Source organism: Varanus komodoensis, unplaced genomic scaffold (assembly GCF_004798865.1).
Source record: "Varanus komodoensis strain SLA01 unplaced genomic scaffold, ASM479886v1 scaffold45, whole genome shotgun sequence".
Classification (NCBI taxonomy): domain Eukaryota; kingdom Metazoa; phylum Chordata; class Lepidosauria; order Squamata; family Varanidae; genus Varanus; species Varanus komodoensis.
In genome coordinates this window covers 5,223,700-5,246,542 of record NW_025336011.1, presented here as the reverse complement: position 1 = coordinate 5,246,542, position 22,843 = coordinate 5,223,700, and the positions used below count along the sequence as shown (strand labels likewise).

The following is a 22,843-nucleotide window of genomic DNA, read 5'->3' as shown; positions in this document are numbered from 1 at the left end:
GGGTGCCACAGGGTTCAGTCCTAGGCCCAGTGCTCTTCCACATGTGTGTTAATTATTCAGATGAGGAAATACAAGGAACAAACATCTGCAGATGATACAAAACTGGGTGGAATAGCAATCATCCTGGAAGACAGAATGAAGATCCAGGGTGATCCTGATAAGCTTGGATGCTGGGCTGAAAGCAACAAAATGAGATTCAGTAGGGACAAATGCCAAGTTCTCTGTCTAGGAAAAAAAACCAAATGCATCGATACAAGATGGGGGAGATGAGCTCAACAGAACTGAAAAAGAGAAAGACCTTGGGGTTATTGTGGACAACAAGCTAAATATGAGCCAGCAATGTGATGCAGCCTCAAAAAGGACAAATGCTATTCTGAGATGCATTAACAGAAGTATTAATTCCAGATCACAAGAATGAATATATCTATCTATCTATCGCATTTATGTACCACCCCAATAGCCCAGAGGGCTCTCTGGGTGATTTACAGACATTAAAACCCAAATACAATCTCCAGACCTAAACAAATATATTGGTTGAGTATAAAATAACATGGTTAAAATGAATTAAACGAATATACAATTAAAATTAATTAACTTTAAAATGTTGGTCAAATAAAAAGGTCTTGACCTGGTGCCGAAAAACTTATAATGATGGCGCCAGGTGGAGTGTGTTCCATAGTCAGAATGAGCTAGAAAAGGTGAAGATCCAGAAAGATAGCTCTCACCTTTCCAACAATCCTGTCCAGATGCTAAGGCTGTACACATTAAAAAGCATCCAATAACACTGGACAAGCAGGAGCCAAGATACATCCTCTGGGACAAAATCAACAACAGCAACAAGTCAGAGTAATGCAAATAACTTTGCAAAGTCCTGAGCAAATTGTCCACAGCAGGCTGTTGAGAGATCTAAGTTCTCTTTCTGAGGATTAGTGTATAAAACACCCCTGACCACCTGAAACAACTTCATAGAACAGCTTTTTGCAGACATGATAGCAGCAGACAATAATCTCTTCTTTGCTGCGCATATCACCAGAGTAGGCCTTCATATAGGTTGTAGCCTGTATTCGATCATATTCAATCTGAGATTTCTGCCAATGTTTTTCTAGCCAACATCTCACCCATTTCATTGCCACCAGATCCCCAGAAAACCTGGGGATATTGCCCAAGGTGCTGGGGTGGCTCTACTCTGCAAGAGAAGGCACTCGAGAATGATTATGTCCACCGCCTGGGTAATTTCTCCATTCTAAAGATTGGCCAGGACTTTGACAGAATTGCCTGCCAAGGCAACAGGAAAATCCACAAAAGCTGTCAAGAAGCCATCATATCCATCAGCATCTTGGAGCAAACCATCCTGATGCTCCACCCCTGCAGAGGTTCCAATCACCAGCAAGTCTAAAACCTACCAGGTAGTGATCTGTGTATAACAATGGAACCACAGAGTTCCTCCACACTCAGATCATATGCTTCATTAGTTAGACCTCATCTAGAATACTGTGCACAGTTCTGGGCACCAAGATTTAAGAAAGATGGAGGGAAAAGAAAGCAAAACTAGAAAGGGCCCAAAGGAGAGCAACAGAAATGATTCAGGGTTTGGAAACATTGCCTATGAGGAGAGATTAAACAAACTGGGCATGATCAGCCTTGAGAAGAGAAGACTGTGGGTGGGGGGACACACATGATCTGTCACAAAGAGGAAGGTCAGGACCCATTCTTGCTAATACCAGAGCGTAGGACATGAAATAATCAGTTCGAGCTGCGGCAACCCAGATTCAGGCTGGACATCAGGAAGTTTCCTCACTGTCAGAGCAAAACAACAGTGGAACCAGCTGCCTTTCCCACACTAGAGACATTCAAAAAGAAACTGGACAACCATTTGAGTGGGATTGTGTAAACTGGTGTCCTGCACCAACAGGGAGTTGGACCCAATGGCTTTCTTGGCCCCTTCCAACTCCAATTCTGTGAGATTCTTTTTGTGAGAGGCAGGTTGAAAAGATGCTACAGGGACATGTTAAATAGCCTGGGATATTTTCCAGCTTTATCTACTTATAGGGTTGAAGTGAGCATATTTGCACCTGCTGGGCTTCAGGCTCAACAACACAATGAAGCCAAATTTCAGGGGAAGTCTAGTCCCCCTGGATGTTTATCCCTCAGCTGGAGCAGCTCTATCTGCCCTGTCCCTTCTTCCACTGAGCGGGGCAGGCAACCCACTGAGCATACCGTGCCTGCTCCCACTTAAGTGGGTGAGCTGCACACTCTGTAGAGGGAATGGGGGAAAACAGCAAGATTCCTTTTTCTGCCTCCGCCGCTCATCTCTGAAGGAGTGGAGCTTTGGGAGGGAACAAGAGTGGCCACATCAGGCCAACAAAGGCAGGTCTCCTCATCCACTGTTTATGCAGAAAGTTCCCCAAGAGTTCATGTTAGGAAGGAGTGTTGCATCCATATCAAAAGCTGAGTGGTACTAGAAAATTACAATTACAGGAGAAAAACTTTGGGGGGCGGGGGGGAGGGAATGGCCGCTCTGCTCTGGAATGCATCCCAGGATGATTAATTATTAGCAATTACTGGGTGGCCACTCGCATCTGAACTACCCAGCTGAGTGGGGAATGATGCCATTTCATCACTGGAAGCCTGGAAGCCTGCGTGGACAGATGCAGGTGCTTTTGACCAGGGACTGGAGTGCCCTCCTTGCCAGGCAGGAGTGCTACCTGCACGGCTCCCTCTGGGTTGGAGGATTGACACTCGAAGCAGCAAGCCAGCTGCCGTTGCGGCCAGCGATTCTGCACCTAGGGAAGTGCTCTAGCACTAAGGCAGAGCAAATCAGCAGACGAGAAAGGCCCTGTCCTGCCTTGCCTATGACTGAAGCTACCGCTTTGTTGTTGCTACAAGGCTCAAGTTAGATCTTCCCTTGAGTTCTCTGCCCTAAGCTGACGACCTCATCAGCCTCCTTTCCAACTCTGATTCACTGATCTAAGCTTGGTGGACTCAACGCAGGAATAATGCGTGCACCACTCTTTGTGGGTGGGATCTCAGTACTGTACAGAAACCATTTCAGGTACATACGTGAATGTCTACTCCACCAAAAGTGAGGACGTCTGAGCCAAACTTGTTTCCAAGAAACAGCACGATGTTCTGGCAAGAAGAAACCCTCCTCCTCACATCATGCAACTCCCCACCCAAATGGTAATTAAGCTTAGGGGCTTAATTGGAGCCTATGGGAAGAAGACACTGGAGCCTATGGGAAGCTTTTCCTAAGCTTAGTTACCATGCTGGGGTTGGCGGGGAGGGGTGAATCTGGGGGTGCAGGAGGGAAGGTTGTGCCTTTTCTTTTCATGCATTTTGCCCTTCCAATGAAAACTCCCTCTCTGCATGGCAGGGAAGCTTAGGGGGGAAAGCATCCTTCCACCGAAAAGATTGGACCAGAGATCTTTTAGCACCCAGTGACTGGTAGGAGTGAAAGACCACCCAGCACCTCCTCCTGCCTCACAAATCAGCTCCGCCTGACCCAAGTGAGACGCACCCTTGTTGGGCCAGCTCTGAACTGCCCACTGTGATATCCATTCCGCTGGGTCACCAGGCAGCCTGTCCCAGATTCCTGCCACTGGAGAGGCCTTCCTAAAATCATTTGGGCTGCCGTGCCGGGAGCTGAACAGAACTGTAAACCGCCACGGGCACACAAGAAAACCATACTTCTTAGTCGAGCTGGGATAAGCATGTACATGTGGAGGCAATGAGGAAAGAAATAGCCAGGATGTTGGGTTGCTTTTTGGTACAGCTGTTTAGACCAGGAGAGAAAATGTACTGGCCTGTCTGAATGAACCGGCTCTGAGGCAAAATCTAGAATGTCTTTGAGTGGAAAAACCGACTGCATGTCAAGTAGGGTGGATGGGGGTGCCTGCAGGGAAAGGCTCGTGATCCTGAGGGGGTCCCTCACTGCTGGGCCTTCCCAAAGAGCATCTCGTTCCTCCTGCAAGCTACTCCTTGTGGGGTGGTGTTGCCCTAGAGGCCACAGCAAGAACTATTTTGGGAAGCAGCGTGACTACCATCCATGGGAACGTGGCATACTTCACAAACGCCAGTCCATACCAGAGAGCCGCTTCCTGCGGTTGCCCCATGTCACTGAGAAGGCGCAAGACAACGAGGGCGAGGGCGGCACACCAAGCCCTGCAAGGCCACCCGAGCCTCTCCTGCTTGACCTGGGCACGGCGGAAGTGCAAGGCCAGTCCCAGCCCGAGGGCTGTGGCTGCATCACGGCACAGGGAGGCAAAGGGACGCGTGTCCATGCGGATCCATTTGGGGTTCAAGCACCACTTGGTGGCAAGGTTGATTGACCTGGAAAGAAGCAACGGAAAAGTCACACAGGGACAACCTCTGCAAGGAAACAGCAAATCCAACAGAACTAAACACTCTCTTTCCATTTCTGAGGCCACTTCAATATGGCTTTGGGCTGGATCCAAATTTAGTCAAAGCAGGCCTATTGAAATTGTTGGGACAAGTCAGCCATGGCTGATTTAAGTACTATGGGGGTGTTGTTCTATGTGAACCCCAAATCTTTCCTCTGGGGCCTTGGATCTATTCCACAGAGTCTGAAGGGTCCACCGATGCCAACAGAAGATTTTGTCAGCAGCTTACATACACAGCAGGGGACAAATTCTGATGAGGGGCTGTGACTGCAAAGAGAAGGGTTGAGTCCCCTTCCCACATGTTGCAATGATGCGCCCCAATTGTTCTCCCTGCATGGCAATTAAATTTAGAAATGCAATGTTTTCACTGGTGCAAGTGGAAGGCCTGTATTTTGCTGCCATGGGGTGGGGGTGGAGATTTCCAGAAGGATCAAATTGAGGAGTGAAGGGTTAACACTCCCTTCCCTCTATAATGTCTCCCCAAATCCCCACTGTGCATGCCAAGGAAGTTTGAAAATTAACCTTCCAGTGGAAAGATTGGGACCTATTTTAATCCCAGGGGCCTGGTCCAGCTAACACCTCACTATAGATACGAGGATACCTAGGAACAAATGAAGCCAGCTGTGTTAAAGAGGATTTACTGAATGCAAGGGTGAAATATGGATGTAGGATATATGAAAAGACAAGAAATCTCACACTCCCATCTCTGTGGCCTCACTGATCCCATGATTGGTGGGAAAAGGTGAGTTGGGCCTCCAAAGCTGGCCAGGCAAGCGACATATCAATTCCTCTCCCAAGGATGAGAGCAGAAGACAACACCTTTTGCAATGGCTTTTATAAAGCCCCTCCCCCCACTATTACTGGGTCAAGCTCTGAGCCCCTTCCCCTTCCTGGGAGACAGGGACAAGGCTGCTTCAACAAGGCAAACAGTCTTGTTCTCCCAGCAAAAGCAGCCCTTATCTACAGAAGGACTGGGGAAGGCAGCTCCAGTGGGATTATCTTCCTAACAAGCTGAAGGCTATCAGTCCTTGCTGTGGCTCCAGGAAACCATCCTGTCTTTTACATACTGGGAATTTTGCTGCACTGCCGGCTGAACCTTAATAACCTCCTCACCATTCTTCTGGTACAGCTCAAGTGCCCGGCAACACCCCCTGTGTCCCACTGATTTCAATGAGTTTACTCTCAGTATGGCTAAATATGGTTGAATCCCCTTTTTTCCTTTTCAGAAGTCAATACTTGAGTGAATATTGCTTTTCTGAATTTTGTGAATCCCTCTAATACCTGAGGAAGGTTTTCCAAAGGCATGACCAGAAGCTGTACAGGGGGTGTTCAGAAGACCAGTAGCATGATCACAAAATCCATTCTGCCGGCCCTGCCCCTTATCACTAATACCACGAAGTTTGTTCTGCTACATGAGATCCCCCAGCCCTGTGGCCAGAGAGCTGAAAGACTGGCCTGGCAGAAAAGATGAAGAACTACAAGCAGCTTTCCCAGCCAGTTGCACTGGACTACATAGTCAGCTACATAGTTGACTAGGGATGCTGGGAGTTGTAGTGCAACACACCTGGAGAGCATCAGGCTAGGGAAGGCTGATCTTAAATGCTCATTGGGGCACCGCCTGTGAAAAATATGCCCATATGGATGCCTCCACGCCCCAAGCTCTCTCCCATTGAAGGTACTCACCAAGCAAGATCTACACCGAGCGCAACCAACGTCCAGTACGTCATCAGGGTGCTTAGCAAAAGGGACATGGAAGCCCACAGGTAGAATTGGAGCCCCCTGTCCTGTGGTACCCAGGATTCTAGCAGCCAGCCCAGGATGATCGCTAGCAGAGGGGTCAGAAAAGGAAAAGAGTGAGACACGGGGTAAGTGGCCACAGCATCACACGCTGCCTCTCTGGTAGAGTTCATGTCACTGCCTTGTCTGTGCCAGCAGCCCGCACAGGGGCAATCTGGCATCCCTGCCACAAAACTTTCCATGAGCTCCCTGGGGCTGGAAGGGAGTAAACGAGGCAGAAATGCTTCTGAAGGAATGGGGCAGGCCTGCTGAGCACAATGCTGATGGTCCCCCAAAACCAGAGCCTGGCGGAGGGCTGGTTCTGATACACAGATGGGTCTCAGGTTGGGGCTGGGCCTATGACCATCTTGTTCCTTTCACCACCTGTAGGTAGGTCTGTCTTGTCTGTGATACTTGCTGCCACAAATCTCATCCAGAACAGGTCTTGAGAGACCAGCATTTCCCATGGCTCCCAAAGTGTGCTGTTTCCCAGCACCCTTTGTCTCTTCTGGTGCTTCTGCTGCTGCCAGTTACAGGGAAGGGGGAGACTGTTCAGTGCAGAGAAGGGAAGCCCCCAGGAACCTTCTGGCTGAAACTGGAGAAGAACGTTTGAGCTTGAAAGGTGTCTCCCCTGAGATGGCTTTTTACCAGTCCCTGAAGTTCATTCCTGAGCCTGGCGTGGGAGAATATTGCTGGCATTTCTAAGCTCAGCCCAGAACATATCATGGTAATGCTTTCCCATGGAAGATCAGGCCCACCTACAAAGGGCCGTGGCCCCCCAGAGTACGGGCACACAGGTGAGCGCAACAGACTCACCTGCCACGGTGCCACCAATGACTTGGTGGGGAAAATGAGCGAGGATGAAGATACGCGACAGGCCCACGGCCAGCAGGAGGAGGAGATAAGCTGCCAAGGGCACCATCCTTGCAATGCAGCTGCAGAGGGCAAAAAGGAGGAGAGAGACATGGCCAGGAAAGTCAGTCAATTGGCAGCGTGGACGCAGCTTCCTCCCTGCCGAGCGCGCGCATCGGCCAAACCTGGCAGCCCTTCCAGTGCACGAACCTGGAAACTGCTGGGTTAACGGCTTGTTTAGACACCAGGTAAAAACTTTTTTTGTTCAAATAAGCTTTGGGGTAATTGAAATTGTGTTTTATTATTGCTTATTTATTTAATATTGGTTGTTAATTTATCTGGTTGCACTTGGTCATGTTGTGTAATAAAAATTATATATTTTTTATTATATGAGATGTTTTTATCAATTTACTAATTTTATTATTTTATCTGTTTTATTGATTGTTTTTATGTGCTGGTTTCAGTATTTGTAAGCCACCCAGAAAACCCTTGGCCTATGGGGTGGCATAGAAGCAGAATGAGATAAATAAATATATAAGTAAAACATCTGTGCCGCATGCAACATACTAATTGTGAGCAGGGTACTCTCTAGCACAGGGGTAGGCAGAAAGTCCAGATGTTTTAGACTGCAGCTCCTGGCCATCCTTGACCATTGATCATGTCGGCAGAGGCCTCTGGGTGTCAAAGCCCAAAACATTTGGAAATCTACCTTCTGTCCACCCCTTCAGTAACGGTTTCCCATGGAAGGTCAGGTTCCATGAGGGTTCTGCCCCTTGTGCCTTCCACACCTACCTGCAGCAGGAGAGGGGATAAAAGTGGGAGTGTGAGCCCGAGTAGAGGCTGAAAGAGTCAGTCAAGTACAGCCAGTTTGGTCAAGGGACAAAAAAGAAGCAGTGAATTCGTTTAGCAGAGAAATTGCAGCCACACATGTTATGGGTTGGTTTGGTTGGGATGCATTAGATTGAGACTCGTGGGTACAATCCTACTGTTCTTAGGAGATTATCCCAGGAAGCCTAAGCAAGCCGGACTAGTTCTTCTGCAGGCAGAGAAAGAGTTTGCCTCCAGAGAGGGAAATAGGCTCCTTGACCGGTGGCAGGAACTCTGTTGGTGTGGCTGTTGCACCAGCAATGCTTTGCGAGTGGGACAGGCAGAAAGCTGGGAGTTTGGGGTGGAACAGCTGCCTTGTTCCCTAGGCAATCCTACAGGACAGGGTGTGGGGTTGCACCAGTCCTAGAACCAATGATGAGAAATGGAATGAGGAGGAAAAAAGAGAAGAAGGTAAAAAGCCACCCCCAACACACGCACACGGACTCTTCTGGCCTGGCCACCTGGGGATGCTACACAGTTCAACACTTCTGCTTGGCATTGAGATGAGGATGTTTTTCAAATTACTCACCTAAGTTACTCACATTCTAACCTACCTCACAGGGTTGTTGTGAAGGGATGAGGAAGTACCTGCAGAGCACCTTGAATGTCATGGGGGAAAGGTGGACTATCAAGTGCAATGAATTCACTCTCTCCAACTGGTGTCTTCCAGAGCTTTTGGACTTCAGCTCCCTTCAGCCCCTGCCCTCCATGGCCAATGGCTGGCAATGCCAGGAGTTGTAGTCCAAAAGCCCTGGAAGTACCAGGTAGAGGAAAATGGCGATCAAGATAATGGGAACAAAAATGAATCAGAAAACAGAGATGTGGGAGAACTGGGAACCTGAACTGCCGTCTCATAAAGATGTACCTTTTGGAGTGCTGAGATATTCGTTTGGTCAGCATATTCATTATTGGCCAAAGGGCTGCACCAGTAATCATGCAGTGACCGGAGGGACTGCCTGCAAAAAAAGAGGATGCAAGATGAGGTTTTCCTGCGCGTTCTTTTATCAGCATTCCTGGGTGATGGTTGCATCCCACAGCAGAGAGCTCAGACAAGAGGGTCTTTTGGCCTCAGCCCACTTTGGAATGCTATCTCTGGTTTGGTATTTCTATATCTATGCTCCTTTTCTGAAGCTAACCAAAGCACATTATCAACAATTTCAGAAAATTAAATCCATAATCAAATAAAAGTACAAACCCCTAAAAACAACCTTAGAACTTGCAGCCATCACAGAAGCAATTTTAAAAGCCACATTAAAAAGAAGGCGCACGCTCTGCCTGCCTTCCTGAATGCACAGAAAATGGGAAGCAGATACAACTCCAGAGGTTGAGCCTTCCCATCTGGGTGCAGTGTGGCAGGGAGAAAGCCCCTTCCCGCAGACCTGATCTGCAGACCTCTGCAGGGGAAGATTTCTTTTGAAGGACCTCTCCTACCGATCTGAGCAGGTTGGCCTGAGAGACAGACAGGCCCTCTCATTTCCTGCTTTAATGGCTGAAACTGATATTTAGAAGTCAGCCCGGAAAACAACCAGGGCAGATCCTTCAGTGCCGAGATGAGGCGAATCCAACAGTATGCCCCAGTTAGCAGCCTTGCTGCTCTGTCTGCCCCAGAGGAAGCTACCTGGTCTTCTTCGGGGGCAGGCCCATGGAAAGTGCCACAAGATATGGCCGGGCTGTGATGGAATCAAAGCCTGGGGACCTGCTGCTGGATCAGATGGTCTTATGAGCAACCACAAGTAGTGTCCAAGATGTCGTTGTGCAAATGCACTCTTCCCCATCTCTGCCACCTTAAGACCAGCGAGCCTCACAGATCTCTTTGCACTGTGCAGTGCTGGACGAACTAAGTCAAATATCCCCTTTCCAGAAACACCATCCAGTGCTGGCAGGTTTGCCCTCCATACCAGCTGATGAAATCCTGGGCTAGGTGACAGTGGTGGGTGAAGATTTTCACAGCCCGCATCTGTGAGAGAACTCCTTGATCAAGGCCTCACCTTCCCAAACCTGTGAGTTTGGATGTCAAAGACCAAAACCTTGATCAACTTGTTGGTGACAACAAATCAGCCTTGAATTCCAGGGGCTTCTGGAGAGACTCACCCAGAGTCTCTCCAGAGGCTTTTTGGTGAGGCTCCATATTGACTTCTGTTTTAGTTTACAGGGAGGGACATGATTCTGCTATAACTGAGGGTGGGGGCATGAGGAGTGTGGATTTCATTAAGCCCCCCACCCTTCTCCACACAAGTATGAGTTTTCCTGCCAACGGTTTTGTATGATGCAGAACAAGAGCAGAAACAGGGATAATCCTCACAGGAGAGGTCTTGGTGGGCAGAAGGACACTTCCCTTCTGGTGCCACAAGAAGACACGCATGGTGAGGCTGCAAATTTGGAACCAGACTAAAGAAGCCCACAATTCTGGCAAAGGGGAAAAGCAGAATCGGCCATGTTGGCCAGAGATTGTGAGGTTTGTAGCCCACACATCTGGAGGACTGTTTCTGATCATAAGCCAAGGAACCAGTTAATTTTATTTCTGTACTGTGCCTTGCATATTTTCAGTGCTTTTATAAGTGAAGGTGCCAATGTGGGGGAGGAGGTATTTTTATTATTTTTGTTTGCATATGCTATAGGTATTATTTAAAGGACTATTAACAAAAAAGAAGCCAAAATTGCCTTCTATAAAAGCTCTCCGGGCTCCCCTCCATGTTAATTGTGAATCTGGATTGGCACTGGTGTGGGTCAAACAAACCTTCACACGCAGCACATAACTGTCATGAGACACTGTGATAGACACGCACCGAGACAGCTTGAGAAAGCTTTAGATAAATTCTTGGAGGATGTCTGCCAATGGCTACTTCAGAAGCATTGCTCATGTAGTGCTCCTGCCTTTACGACCAACCAAAATAAACACAAGACCTACCCAGTAACCGTCATGAAATATAAAAACAGCCTAGAACAGACAGCCTGTTGAATTCTCACCACTCAGCCTAGCTCATCAAACTTACAACTAGCAGAGACAACATTTGCTTGCTTCAAGGCAGTTTTCTGATTATTTGCCAAGTACCCAAACACACAGAGAGCATCATTATATGTCACAGACTGAACTTCCCTACAGAGATGGCACTCAGTTTTCTTTACCACAGGTCAATACTTCATTTTGCCAAAAGTGCAGGCCAAATAGTTCTGCCTAATCTCTTTATACAGGGGGCATAAAACTTGTTTTTCCCCAGTGTTCCGATAATTCAATTTTGTTCATACCACAAGGGCATAAGGATCTTTCTTCATCCAATTGAATCTACCCTCAAGGGGCTCTTTACTTACACTTTTTTTTGGCTCATTTATTAGGGTGCAACCCAATATAGGGTGCAATAAATCCTACGCATGTTTAGACAGAAAAGAATTGTCCACTGCCCAGCATTTCCCAGACAGGACTTCTGCCTAACCTGTTTAGGAATGCACCTTAGTCAATCGATATTACAGTGATATCTTTGTTAGGCCAACTCAACAACAACAAACAAAAACTGTGCAAGCTCTTGAGCTCTCCAGAGTTCTTCATCAAGCAAGATGGTAAACAGAGCAAAGGAGAAAGAGGGAGGAGCACACAAGCAGCTGATGCTCAGGACATGGAGTCTGCATTTGGTTAAAGTGCTGAAAGAGAGGAGATGGCAGTCATTCAAATTGGGCTTTACTGGGTACTGAAATTGTTTCAGATTGTTTCCTCTTCCCAGCAATGCTTGGGAACATCCTAGGTACAATCTGAAACCATCTTGCCTGAAGCCAAGCTTTGGACATCTGGAAAACTGGCTGGGGAACACTGAGAGTTGTAGGGTTTTTTCCTCTCTAGACATGCATAGGATTTTGTTATCCCAGTAGTCCTCAAAGGAGCCTGGAGCATCATACACACTCCTGCCCTCTTTCAGCAGCACAGCAACTTCGTAAGAGGGATTAGGCTGAGAAATACTGAGTGGCCCTGCCAGAAGTCTTCGTGGCTGGGTGGGAGTTGAACTTAGGTTTCCCTAAGAGGATATTCTAGCCACTGCACCACACTGGCATCCGCTTAGCAGGCAAAAGCTGTGGCAGCTACACCGGCTGGTTCTGGGGCAGCCTTCTGCAACCTGGCACCTTCCAGAGGTGTTGGGCAACAATTCTCCTTATCCCTGGAGAATGGACATGCCAGCAGGGCATGGTAGGAGCTGCAGTCCACACATCTGGAAGGCGCCAGGTTGAGAAGACTGCCCTATTCTCTCTTCACATACTGCAAAGAAGGTGAGAATCTGATGCCTGGTCAGATACTTCCCAAATTTCTGTTTCTATTCTTAAGCTCCCAAATTCAATCTGCAATTTGGCAGCATCAGGGCTTGAGTATTCTTCTGCAAGAAACAAAGAAATAAAAAAGAAGCAGAAAAGTCCTGTACATTTAATGCCTCACTCCTGTTTCCAAGCCAGTTAGACCTAAGCAGTTTAGCTGTTAATTGGGAATGCTCCAATAAGAAAAGTTTGGATACTTGAAAAAGGGAGTCAGACAAATGCATGGAAGATAAGGCGTCCAATGGTTACTAGTGCCGCTGGCTATATGCTGCCTCCAGTTTCAGAGACAGTGTACCCATGTACATCAGCTGCTGTGGAAAATGGGTAGAAAGGTGTGGTTACACTCCCGGATTGCTTATGGTCACCTGTGTGTGGCTGGTTGGCCACTGTGTGAACGGGATGGGGACAAGCTGGGCCCTTGGGATGTTCTAGTGGGGCTCGTGTCACAGAAGGTCATACAGTCTAACGCTCTGCTGATGCAAGAAACCCAATACTGCAGTATCCCTGAGAGGTGACCAGACATCCTCTGCTTAAAAACCTCTACCAGAGAGAGTCCGCCATCTTTCAAGGCAGTGTGTGGCACCATCAAAAAGCTCATATGCTCATAATCCTTTTCCTAATGCTTAATTAAAATCCCCTTTCTTGCCATTTGAACCAGTTGGTGCAAGTCCCACAACAGGAGAAAAACACTTTGCTCCATTATCTGTGGGAAAAGCTCTTCAGATATTTTGTGCAATCTCACCTTCCACCATACAGCCAGGTTGGAGCTCAGCGGCAGAGCATCTGCTTTACCTGCAGAAGGCCCCAGTTTCACACCATGAGCTGGACTGACCAGTGGTTTGACTCCAAATAAGAGAGATTCCTATGTTATCTTGAATTACCAGTCGTCCAAGGCAAACAACAGAGGACAGTCATAATCAGTTCTGGTTCCAGGTGTTTCTTGGCAGGGGGACTTAACCACTTGCTCCTCTCTTCCTCCTGGCAGGACCAGCCAAAGGTATTTTGCTGCTGGAGGCCAAATAGCAAATGATGCCTCCACCCACCTCGCTCAATGTGCACAGTACCCAAGGCCAGCCAAGTTATTTTGGCACGACACAGATATGCCACAACTACCTTCCTCCTGGCTGGCAATAAAAATACAAAATTGATAGATTAAATAACAAACAGCTTGTTGCCTTCTTGTGATAACCAAAATCAGATGCCAGGAGGCTCCAGGAGTTGGTAGCTGGCCCCTGCTGGGGTGTGGACCTCAGGCCAGCCCTGGTCCACATCACCTCACCCTGCCTGTGAGTTTCCAGAGACATCTGGCCGGCCACTGGTGAAGACAAGTGCACCGCATGGTTACTCTTCTTCCAACTCACCTCAGCCTTTAGCTGGTCCCACCAGGATGAGAAGCTTCGGAAGCTGCCATCCCAGAAAAACGGGTTGCTCAACCACATTAGAACTAGTTTGTAGAAGATGTCGAAATGCTCTGTCTCCCAAAGTTATCGCCACAGTTAGAGAATTAACAGCCCAGGGGGGCGGGGGGGGGAGGCTACCCCAGTGATTCTTAAATAGCAAAGCCAAATCAACTGTATTGTTGTATTTTAATTTAATATTTATATTTTTAATTTATATTATAATTATTTTAACTTAATGATGTGAGCTGCCCCGAGGCTTCGGCGAATGGGGCGGCATAAAAATGTTTTAATAAATAAATAAATAAATAATAAATAAACTGAAGTGCTGAACTTCGTCTTGAGTTACCAACCTGGTCCTGTTTCACAACTAGCAGGGAACTGGCGGGGAAAGACTTCTCCTTTTTGGGAAAATCCAGATTCAAACATCCACCAGAACGGCCGTTCACCAAATAAGAACCTTGGGAAAGGGAGGGGGAACAGGAAGTAATAACAAGTCAAGCAATGATCTGGTACTTTCAGGTTTCTGAAGCTTTACAGTGATTTATTATTTATTTGCTATTACTTACTGCTGACTACGACTCTTTGCTATTTATCCAGACATTTCTGAGACTGTTTATTATAGTTCTATATTTAACTATATGGAGTGAGTTCTCAGCAGGCTTCCTAAGAATTGTAAAATGGGATATAAATTAAAATCAGGGCTCAGTCTCAGGCCTGGGACCAAATCCAACCCACCTATGGTCCTAATCTGGCTCTATGGCTCTCCCCACTTCCTCCTGGTCATTGCCTGCTTTGTTATTTTGGACAGTTTTTCTACATTCCAAAGGACAGAAATTTATTTGCTAAGGGTTAGTTCCTGGCAGCAAGCTAAAATAGGCTGGCATTTTTGGTTTTGGCCCATCCTCTTTGGTCTTTGTCCTTGCCCCTCTAATTTCAAGCCAGGCCGTCACTGGAATGGGGCCCCTACAAGCTTTCTCTGAAAGGACATTTCACCCTCAGGCTGAAATAAGAATCCCCCAAAGGCTACCATTTCCTACAAGTTACACAGAGATGCCAACCTAGAAGCAAAAGAGGAACACAGGAGGTGTATAAGAATAAGATTTGTGTGATGCACTGGGTACGTGTATGCCCATTGCTTGGCTCATCGCTCCTTTTCACCAAAGTAGTTGTGAGGCATGAATACCGACATCATTCAGACTGCATATATCAAACTTCCTAGAGAAACTGAAATAAACTTATGCCAGAATGGTAGCAGCAGCACCTGAACCGAAGCTGGGTGGCTGCTATCTTAGTCTTCCCCGGTGTTGCTGAGGCAGCATTCCTCCAGGGGACTATGAGAAATCTGGATGGCGGTGGCCTTTAAGGGGCATAATGAGAAATTAAAAAGGAAGCCATTCAGCACTCATTGGAGCAGGGGCTTTGAAAGGCTGCCAGGAAGAGGCCCCAAGGCCTATTCATATGCTGTCTCCAAGAGCAGCTCAATCCTGGAATAGCATCTGATACCAATTGCTTACCATTTAGAGACTAAGTTGAGCCATTCAGAGATTAAACCCAACCAGAGCACTTTGACTCCAACTTTCTGGTCCAGCAGGAAATAAGCAAGAGGGAAATAAATAATGAAGATGCATTTTGGGTCACCCAGGAAGGTCACCCAAAGCCAAAAGTCTTCCGAGCCAGGCAGACCCATCTGGAGCATCTCTGCAAACCAAATGCCACTGGTGTAGAGAGAATCCATGATGGTCACGAAGCTGAAAAGGACACAGAGATGGGTTAAGAGGCTGTGCTTGCCACAGGATCTCAGTGGGCTTGTGGCTTCACAAGATAAGTGCCAAAAAGGTTTAAAGCAGCTCACCGTAGCTTCTTGCATAGCAATGTACTGGACCATTCTCTGAGCACTGTAAAACAGCGAGGGACAGCCAAATATTCCAGATTTGCCGCTGAAGCGAAGCACCCCCAACCCAGTAAGCCAGGGATAGGTAGAAACGTAATTCTAGACCTTTTCTCGTGGTCCAGTCAGTGGAGGGCTTCCAGCCTGAGGGCTAGGTGACCTTGCCACAACCTTCTGGGGCCATCTGCAAGCTGTGAGTGGGACCAAGGCCAAAAGTGGGAAGGACCAAAGTCTCTCTCTCACACACGGCCTTCACATGAACAAACATTCAACCATCACATTAGCCCTCCCAGCCTGGTGTCCTCTAGGGACCATGCTGGTCTCTTCTTCACTTGCATCAGTCCTTTAAACTATGAAGAGTCTTGTTCCCAAAGGGCTCATGTTCTAAGGGCCTTAGGACTGCCCTGCACAGGTCTCATTTCAGGGCGAAACACCCTGGGGCTTTCCAGATGGTTTGGACTATGACTCTAGAAGAACTGTAGCCCAACGCCACCTGGAGAGCAGGTTTCCTACTCCTGGCCTCATTTAAATATATTAATTAGCTTGAACAATAAACAGAACATATTAACAGAAGCGATGGCTGCGCCAGAAGGGCAGCAAAGCGCACATAATAACATATTCTGGAACAGAGACTACATAAAAGATGGTGGGTTAATCAGCATTACAATCAGTACAAGAATCTGAAAATGGACTGGAATGTCAAGCAGGCTTTGGGGTTGTTTCTGGGCAGCAGTCCCCCACTCCTCACCCCCACCTAATTCCCACAAGTAGCTCTATAAACTGCACCCTAGAAGTTCAAAACACATACTGGTTTTTATTTAATATGCATTTCTTTTGGTTTATATACTGCTTCCCATTTTAAAACTCCCGGAGCACAACATATTACAAAACGATACATCATTACAAACATGTTGTTGTTAGTCAGTTCCAAAGTCATGCCCGACTCCCTGTTACCCCATGGACAACATTCCTCCAGGTTCTCCTGTCCCCCCCCCCCCCCCCCCGAGTACGCCCAACGCCACACCCACCTCTCCAGGGACCCCATCCAGCCACCCCAACCTCTGCCATCCCCTTCTCCTTTTGCTGTCAGTCCTTCCCAGCATGAGGGCCTTGTCCAATGAGTCCTTCCTTCTCATTAGGTAGCCAAAGTATTTGAGCTTCAGTTTTAGTACCCAACCTTCTAAAGAACAGTCAGGGGCGATTTCCTTTAGGATTGACTGATTTGATCTCTTTGCAGTCCAAGGGACTCTCAGGAGTCTTCTCTAACACCACAGTTCAAAAGCAATTACAAACATAAGACAATTTAAAGAAAGTTGATGAACAAAGCCTGGGAAAATAAGCATGTTTTCAGGAATTATTGAATGAGTATGCTCATCAGTGCGTGACATGTCACAGAGGGGAGAGCTTTCTAGAAGGAGGGGCCATCACAGAGAAGGCCCCTTGACTTGCTGCTACCAGATATGACCCTGCAAGGCATGGTACACACAGCAAGGCCTCCCCTGAAGATCACAGCTATCTAATAGACCTGTACAGAGGGAGATGATCTTTCAGGCTTCCTGATTCTACATTGTTTAGGCATTATGTCAGTCATAATATCTTGAACCTGGCTCGGCAGCCAGAATAACCCTTTCAGCATGAGTTGTACACATGGCAAAGCCAAGCTGCAGTCTTGCTGCAGCTTCCAAACCAGTCTCAAGAACAACCCCGCATTCAGAGCATCACAATAGTCCAGTCTCAAGGTTACCAATATATGGATCACAGGAGTTAAGCTGTACCTGTCCAGTAACATGTGGAGTAGATGATGTTCTTCCAAAAACATACTGAACAAAAATTCAATAACATACATGCAAGGACCATACTAACATAATGTGGTTGGAAACCATATTAGTACCCTTTCAATTTATTTTTTATTTTATTTTATGCCAAGGTGAGTAACAATGACAAAACAGCCAAAAAAGTTTCTTTTATAAAAATAAAAATGCATGCATGTGCACACACATCTGAAATTAAATAAGGTGAAATCAGTAGTACGTTAAAATTAAAGCAGCATAGCAGGAAAACAAGATTTATAGAAGCAGTAAAACCACAGAAGCATAGAACCACACACTAAAACATTATCCATTAAAAGCTTGAAAAAATACAGGTTTTTTTAGTTGGAGCCTAAAGGCTAACACAGTAGCCTTGGGCAAAAAATGCTGGCACCAGGTAGATCTCACCAGGAGAGCATTCTACCATCAGAGGTGGGAGAACATCGACAAGAAGGCCCACACCCTCTGAAGCTCTTTTGGAGAAGGCACTCGGAAGAAAGCCTCAGGTGTTGATTGTACTGTATGGGCAGGTTCATACCTATGTAGGATGCTCCCAAGTCATATCAGGCTTTATAGGAGTTGTGGTCCAAAATATCTGGAAGACACCAGGTTGCCTACCCCTGCTTTAGAAGAATACCATGGCCAGTGGGATTTAAAGCTACTGAAAGGCTGGTGATGGAGCAGGGTGCTGATCTCCATTCTTTTCCTGGTACAGGTCATCTGTCAAGGTGCCCAAGATGTATCAAACCATGACCAGAAACTAGACCCAACTGTCACAAGGTTATCAGTGTTCTTCAACACCATTTGGAGGTAAGAAGCCACCTAATACTTGAGCATCTTGCCCCGAGATAGGCTATTTCATGGTATTCCAGAGCACAGTACTTAAGTTCATACACATGAACAGGGAGTAGGAATGTCCCTGCACATGACCCCTGACCTGGCTGCAACCCCTACAAGTATCTGACAAATCCTGTATGCATACAAACTGTATATGTGCCAACCATGTGATTATGGAAGTTCTGAATCAATGAGTCGCCATTTGCAGAGACTCTTCATCCTATTCTTTCTTGCAATTTTGATTAGCTTTTCAGATGTTTCAGTATATACATGCACATGGGATAGATCCAATGGCTGAAATGCCAGATGAACACCCACATGAACTTTCAGCTGAATGGTGCTCAAGTTGTCTCGTATTCACAGAGGATGAGGTAGGGATAACAACACGTAAGAAGACCCTGCTGGATCAGACCAAGGGTCCATCCAGTCCAGCGTTCTGTTCACAGTGGCCAACCAGTGATCTACCAGAAACCTGTAAGAGGAGCATGAGTGCAATGGCACCCTCCCAGCCATGTTCCCCAGAAGTAGTGTAGAGCTGTCAGGACCGATAGCTATCAATCAGGTCCACATCTGCTTAGTTTCAGCAATCCTACAATATCAGGTCTTCCCAAACAATTCAATCTGTCAGTTGATAACAATGGATAGAAGAAATACACTGCCATTGAAGGCTTAAAGTATTTCATTCATACTGGACTGGATCCAGACTTAGTCATACGTAGCCCATACTGGCCTGAGCCCCATTGATTTCAGTGGGCTTACTCAAAGTATTATTGTTAGGATTTGATCCAATAATGGTAGTTAATTTCAGTTGGTCTACTCTACGCATAACTGTCTGGATCAAGCTGAGCAGTAGGATCTGGGAGATGGTTGATTTCAATGAGCCTACTCTCAGTAGTTGGATCTAGGAACAATAATTACATTCAGTGGGCCTATTCCAAGTGATTGGATCCAGCAGTAATATCTGATTTCAACAGGCCTACTGTAAGTCTGGATCCAGCCCAACCTCACCCCCTACGGGAGGTCACGATCTCCAGATATAAGAGATATTCATAGGACGAGGCCGAATGACTGCCCAAAGGCCACGTAAACAGTTCCTGCAGGGGCAAGAATCAATCCAGGAACTTTCTGGTTCCTCCAGTCCTTTAGCTGTTAAACTACACCGGCCACCTCTGAAACTTCCTAAAAGCTACGGCCGCTAGAAACAGTCCATGCGCCCCACGAGGAATATCTTGCATTCACGCCTCCTCGTAGAACTACAGTTCCCGAGATCCTTGGGTAGCAGTGGGAAAGGGATATGCGGAGGTGGAGGGAGAGAGAGAGGAGGGGGTGAAGTCAGGACAAAGCTATACAGATCCTCTTAAAGGGCAACAGCGGCTACGTTGCCGGGCTATACAACATGGCCATTCTTCAGGCTTGGGATCCCCAGCCCAGTGGTGTTTGGAAACCTTTACGGAGCTGACTGTATGCTCGACTGTCTTCTGGGGGCGCAGAGCATCCGTCATAAGAAATGATGCATTTCACTTTTAAAGCATAAACAAGGGAAGAGGGCTTCCGGCTACCTACCCTTTCTTGCTTCTCCTCCTTCTCCCCCCAGTATATTTTCTGGATCCCTCTCAGCGTCCTCCTCCTCCGCCCTCTTCCTTTGTGAGTGCTTTTTTGCCACCCCTCTTTCACCATCGCCTCCTGCTTTCATTTACTCCACGCCCCTTTCCCGTTACCTGCAATGGCCAGAATCCGCCTGCCCGAAACACTGAATCGGCAAACTACGCTTCCCAGAAGTCTTAGCATACGTGAAATCAGCCGTTATCAAGTTGCTTACAGTGTGGGGTAAGGGACATTCCTCTGAACTCATAGGGTTATCGGAGTTTGAACCTTTTGTTTTGAATGGCAGTTTTCTGTCAAGTTTTCTTTTCCACTTCTAGACTGCATCAGAGATCATACATCGTGTCCATAAACCAGAAATACACAGCTACAGCATGGCTGGCTGGAAAAAGCTGGGATTTGCAGGGCTTTTTTCTATCTAAACATGTGTAGGATTTTGTCCTTAAAATTGAAAAAAAAAAAACCCCTTTCTTAACCTGGAGGAAACGAAATGTTACAATAAAAACAGAAAGATCAAAATAAAAGGAACCTAGGACGCCACAGAAATATAAAAGCCCCGAATAGGGGCAATAAATTAAGGTTTTAAGGATGCAGTTGTGTTGTGTTTGTCCACCAGCCCCCCCCCCCAGCCACAAACCTGTTGTAGCACGTGTACATGTTATTTCTTGCTTTTAAACATGTTTCAAGGCTGCAAAAATCCTAGCACACAGAGGAGAGTGGACTCTTCCTTCTGAGTGAACATGCATAGGTTTGTGTACTTTGCTATTGCAATTGAATACATACTTACTTCCAGTTAAGCTCAATGGGGCTTAGAGTATGCATATTGGGTTATCCTGTGCAGTTCTATGCACACATACATGGAAGAAGGTTGCATTGATCTCAAATGCAACTTCTGAAAAGAAATGCCTACAACTTCCTGGTTATTAATATTTTTAAAATTCTATAAACTTTTTTTATTTATTTGGAACATTTTTATACTGTCCTATACAAAAATCTCAGGTCTTTAGAAACATTCCAAGTCTAAATTAGTATATAACTAATTAATATGTATTAATGTATTCCTAAATGTCACTGGTGTGATGAATGAACATTAAAATGGCAAATGAGTGTCAGTCTAAACAAGGGTTAGTCGATGTATATTTGGCAGAGGAAACCTCTAACTTCATATATATGTTGATGGGATTTGAGCTGACAAATCAGCAACTGATCAGTAAAAGGATCTTAGGGCTGGAAATATTGACCCAATATGTGACTACTGTGAAAATGTAAATTCCATGCAGAGATAATTTGAAAAGGAATTTTTAAAAACCCTGCTAATATCATAGCACATCCATGCAAATCTATAGTACATCTAATTTAGGAATATTGTGTACAGTTTTGGTCCCCACACTTCAAGCATGTTTTTTTCCAACTGCAAAAAGTACAGAAAGTGATGAAAGGCATGAAGAAAATGGATACACAGAAATTTCTCACTCTTATAAAACTAGAACCTGCGATCATGTAATGAAGATGGGAGATTCTGGATAGGCAAAGGAAAACCATTCTTTGTACAAGGTTTCCCACAGGGTATAGTTAACACTAAGGAATTGCTTCCATAAATAATGGTTATGATCTTAAATGGAAGTATATCATTTAATGGAGAAAGCTGTCAAAGGCTACCAATCTTGATAGCTTTAATTTACCTCCAGTTTCAGAGTCAAGATGTCAGTTGCTGGGGAACATGAGCCAGAGGGTGCTAAACCAGGGCTTTTTTTTGTCATAGAACGCACCGAAACGGCATTCTGGCACTCTTTTTTCAATGGATTTTATGAAGTGATTTTGGCATAGCAGATCAGCAGCAAACATCATTAATATAGTGCCTGCAGGCTGCTATTGTGTCTGCGATCTGCTATCTGATAGTGAGAGATAGCTGCTAGGGACGCTGCTCCGCTGCTCGGCTTGGGATTGGTGTGTGTGCTTATTGCCGGCGGCATGAGTTCCGGCACTTTTTTTTTTTTTGGTACAAAAAAAGCACTGTGCTAAACCACGTCCAAGTCCTGCTTGTGGGTGTCCTGGTGTGAGAAAAATGATCTAGATAGGCCAGGTTGCATAGCATTTATCACATTATTGTATCACATAGTTTAATTGCAGACCTAGAGTTGTGTATCTCTTGTTCTGTTCTTAATGTTCTTTAAAAGTTTAAATTGCTGCTGGAGAAATAAAATGCTTCTTCCCAAGAGTCAGCTACTACTACAGATGGGAAAGCTACATGAATTGTAAGAGGAGAGAGTACCTGTGGCATTATTGGGGTATTACCTTCCTTCAAATTTCAAGCTTTTAAACTGCAACCTGTTTTTTCTACTTAGGCCATGAGATTGGCTTTAAAAGTGTCTCTGAGCATTACGGCAGTTTTACGGTTTCTCTGCATTTTGTGAACTATTTATTTAGATGTTCTATTTTTTTACATTGCAATTCTATCTATGCCTACTCAGAAATAAGTTCCATTGACTTCAATGGTACACATTCCCAGGCAACTGTACAAGAATGCAACACTGGAAGCTCATGATCTCTCTTTTTCACTGAAGCAGTGAAGCATCCGCTCTTTAAAATAAGCACATGCCAAGAACTTCGCTCTGTGCCTTGCGTGTATTGGAATGCAACAATATGTACCTGACTAGTCCGGTAATTCACCCTATCAGCATGGTGGGGGTGGCGGTGGGGGCGAGGGCGGTCAGCATTCAGTATGTTTGGACATTAGCAGAGTTCCAGAACTGACGCCTATCCTGGGCCTTTTTCAGTGTATTCGGACTGCAAGTCCTATCATCCCCAGCCAGCACAGCCAACATTTTGGAGGGAAAGGCCAGCGTGATCCTATAGACTAACTAAGGAGTAGGGCTGAAGTACTGTCTATTTGAGAGTTCAATCCCGACTGCACTTGGTAGTACTTACTTCTGAGTAGGCATGCATAGGATTGCACTGAATGTCTACTCATTAGATTTACACGGTTCTGATCAGGCTGTGAATTGGTTCTCTACACAACCCCTCCTTTTCCTTCCTTTGCGCTCTTTTTTTCTCTTCTCTCACTTCCGAATGTGGACAAGAGCGGATCACCCCCGCTTTCCCTGAGATGGAATCGCC

At 46.2% G+C, this 22,843-nt stretch overlaps 1 protein-coding gene across 1 annotated transcript; it reads right to left on the bottom strand.

Annotated features, from left to right (window-relative positions):
* Positions 1-1,885: 1,885 nt before the first annotated feature.
* Positions 1,886-22,725, bottom strand: G6PC3 (glucose-6-phosphatase catalytic subunit 3). Its single transcript, XM_044444559.1, has 7 exons — positions 22,655-22,725; positions 15,106-15,339; positions 13,942-14,048; positions 8,761-8,851; positions 6,993-7,111; positions 6,084-6,225; positions 1,886-4,329 (listed from the first exon to the last, which is right to left on the bottom strand). Exons 1-7 carry the CDS (start codon positions 22,666-22,668, stop codon positions 3,972-3,974), a joined length of 1,065 nt encoding a protein of 354 aa, XP_044300494.1. The 5' UTR covers positions 22,669-22,725; the 3' UTR covers positions 1,886-3,971.
* Between the last annotated feature and the right edge of the window lie 118 nt (positions 22,726-22,843).

Coding starts and splice junctions, on each gene's coding strand:
- G6PC3 (XM_044444559.1), bottom strand. Junction 7,112..8,760: donor ATATCTCAGCACTCCAAAAG/GTACATCTTTAT, acceptor TGCCCTCTGCAG/CTGCATTGCAAGGATGGTGC. Junction 6,226..6,992: donor CATTGGTGGCACCGTGGCAG/GTGAGTCTGTTG, acceptor CCCCTCTGCTAG/CGATCATCCTGGGCTGGCTG.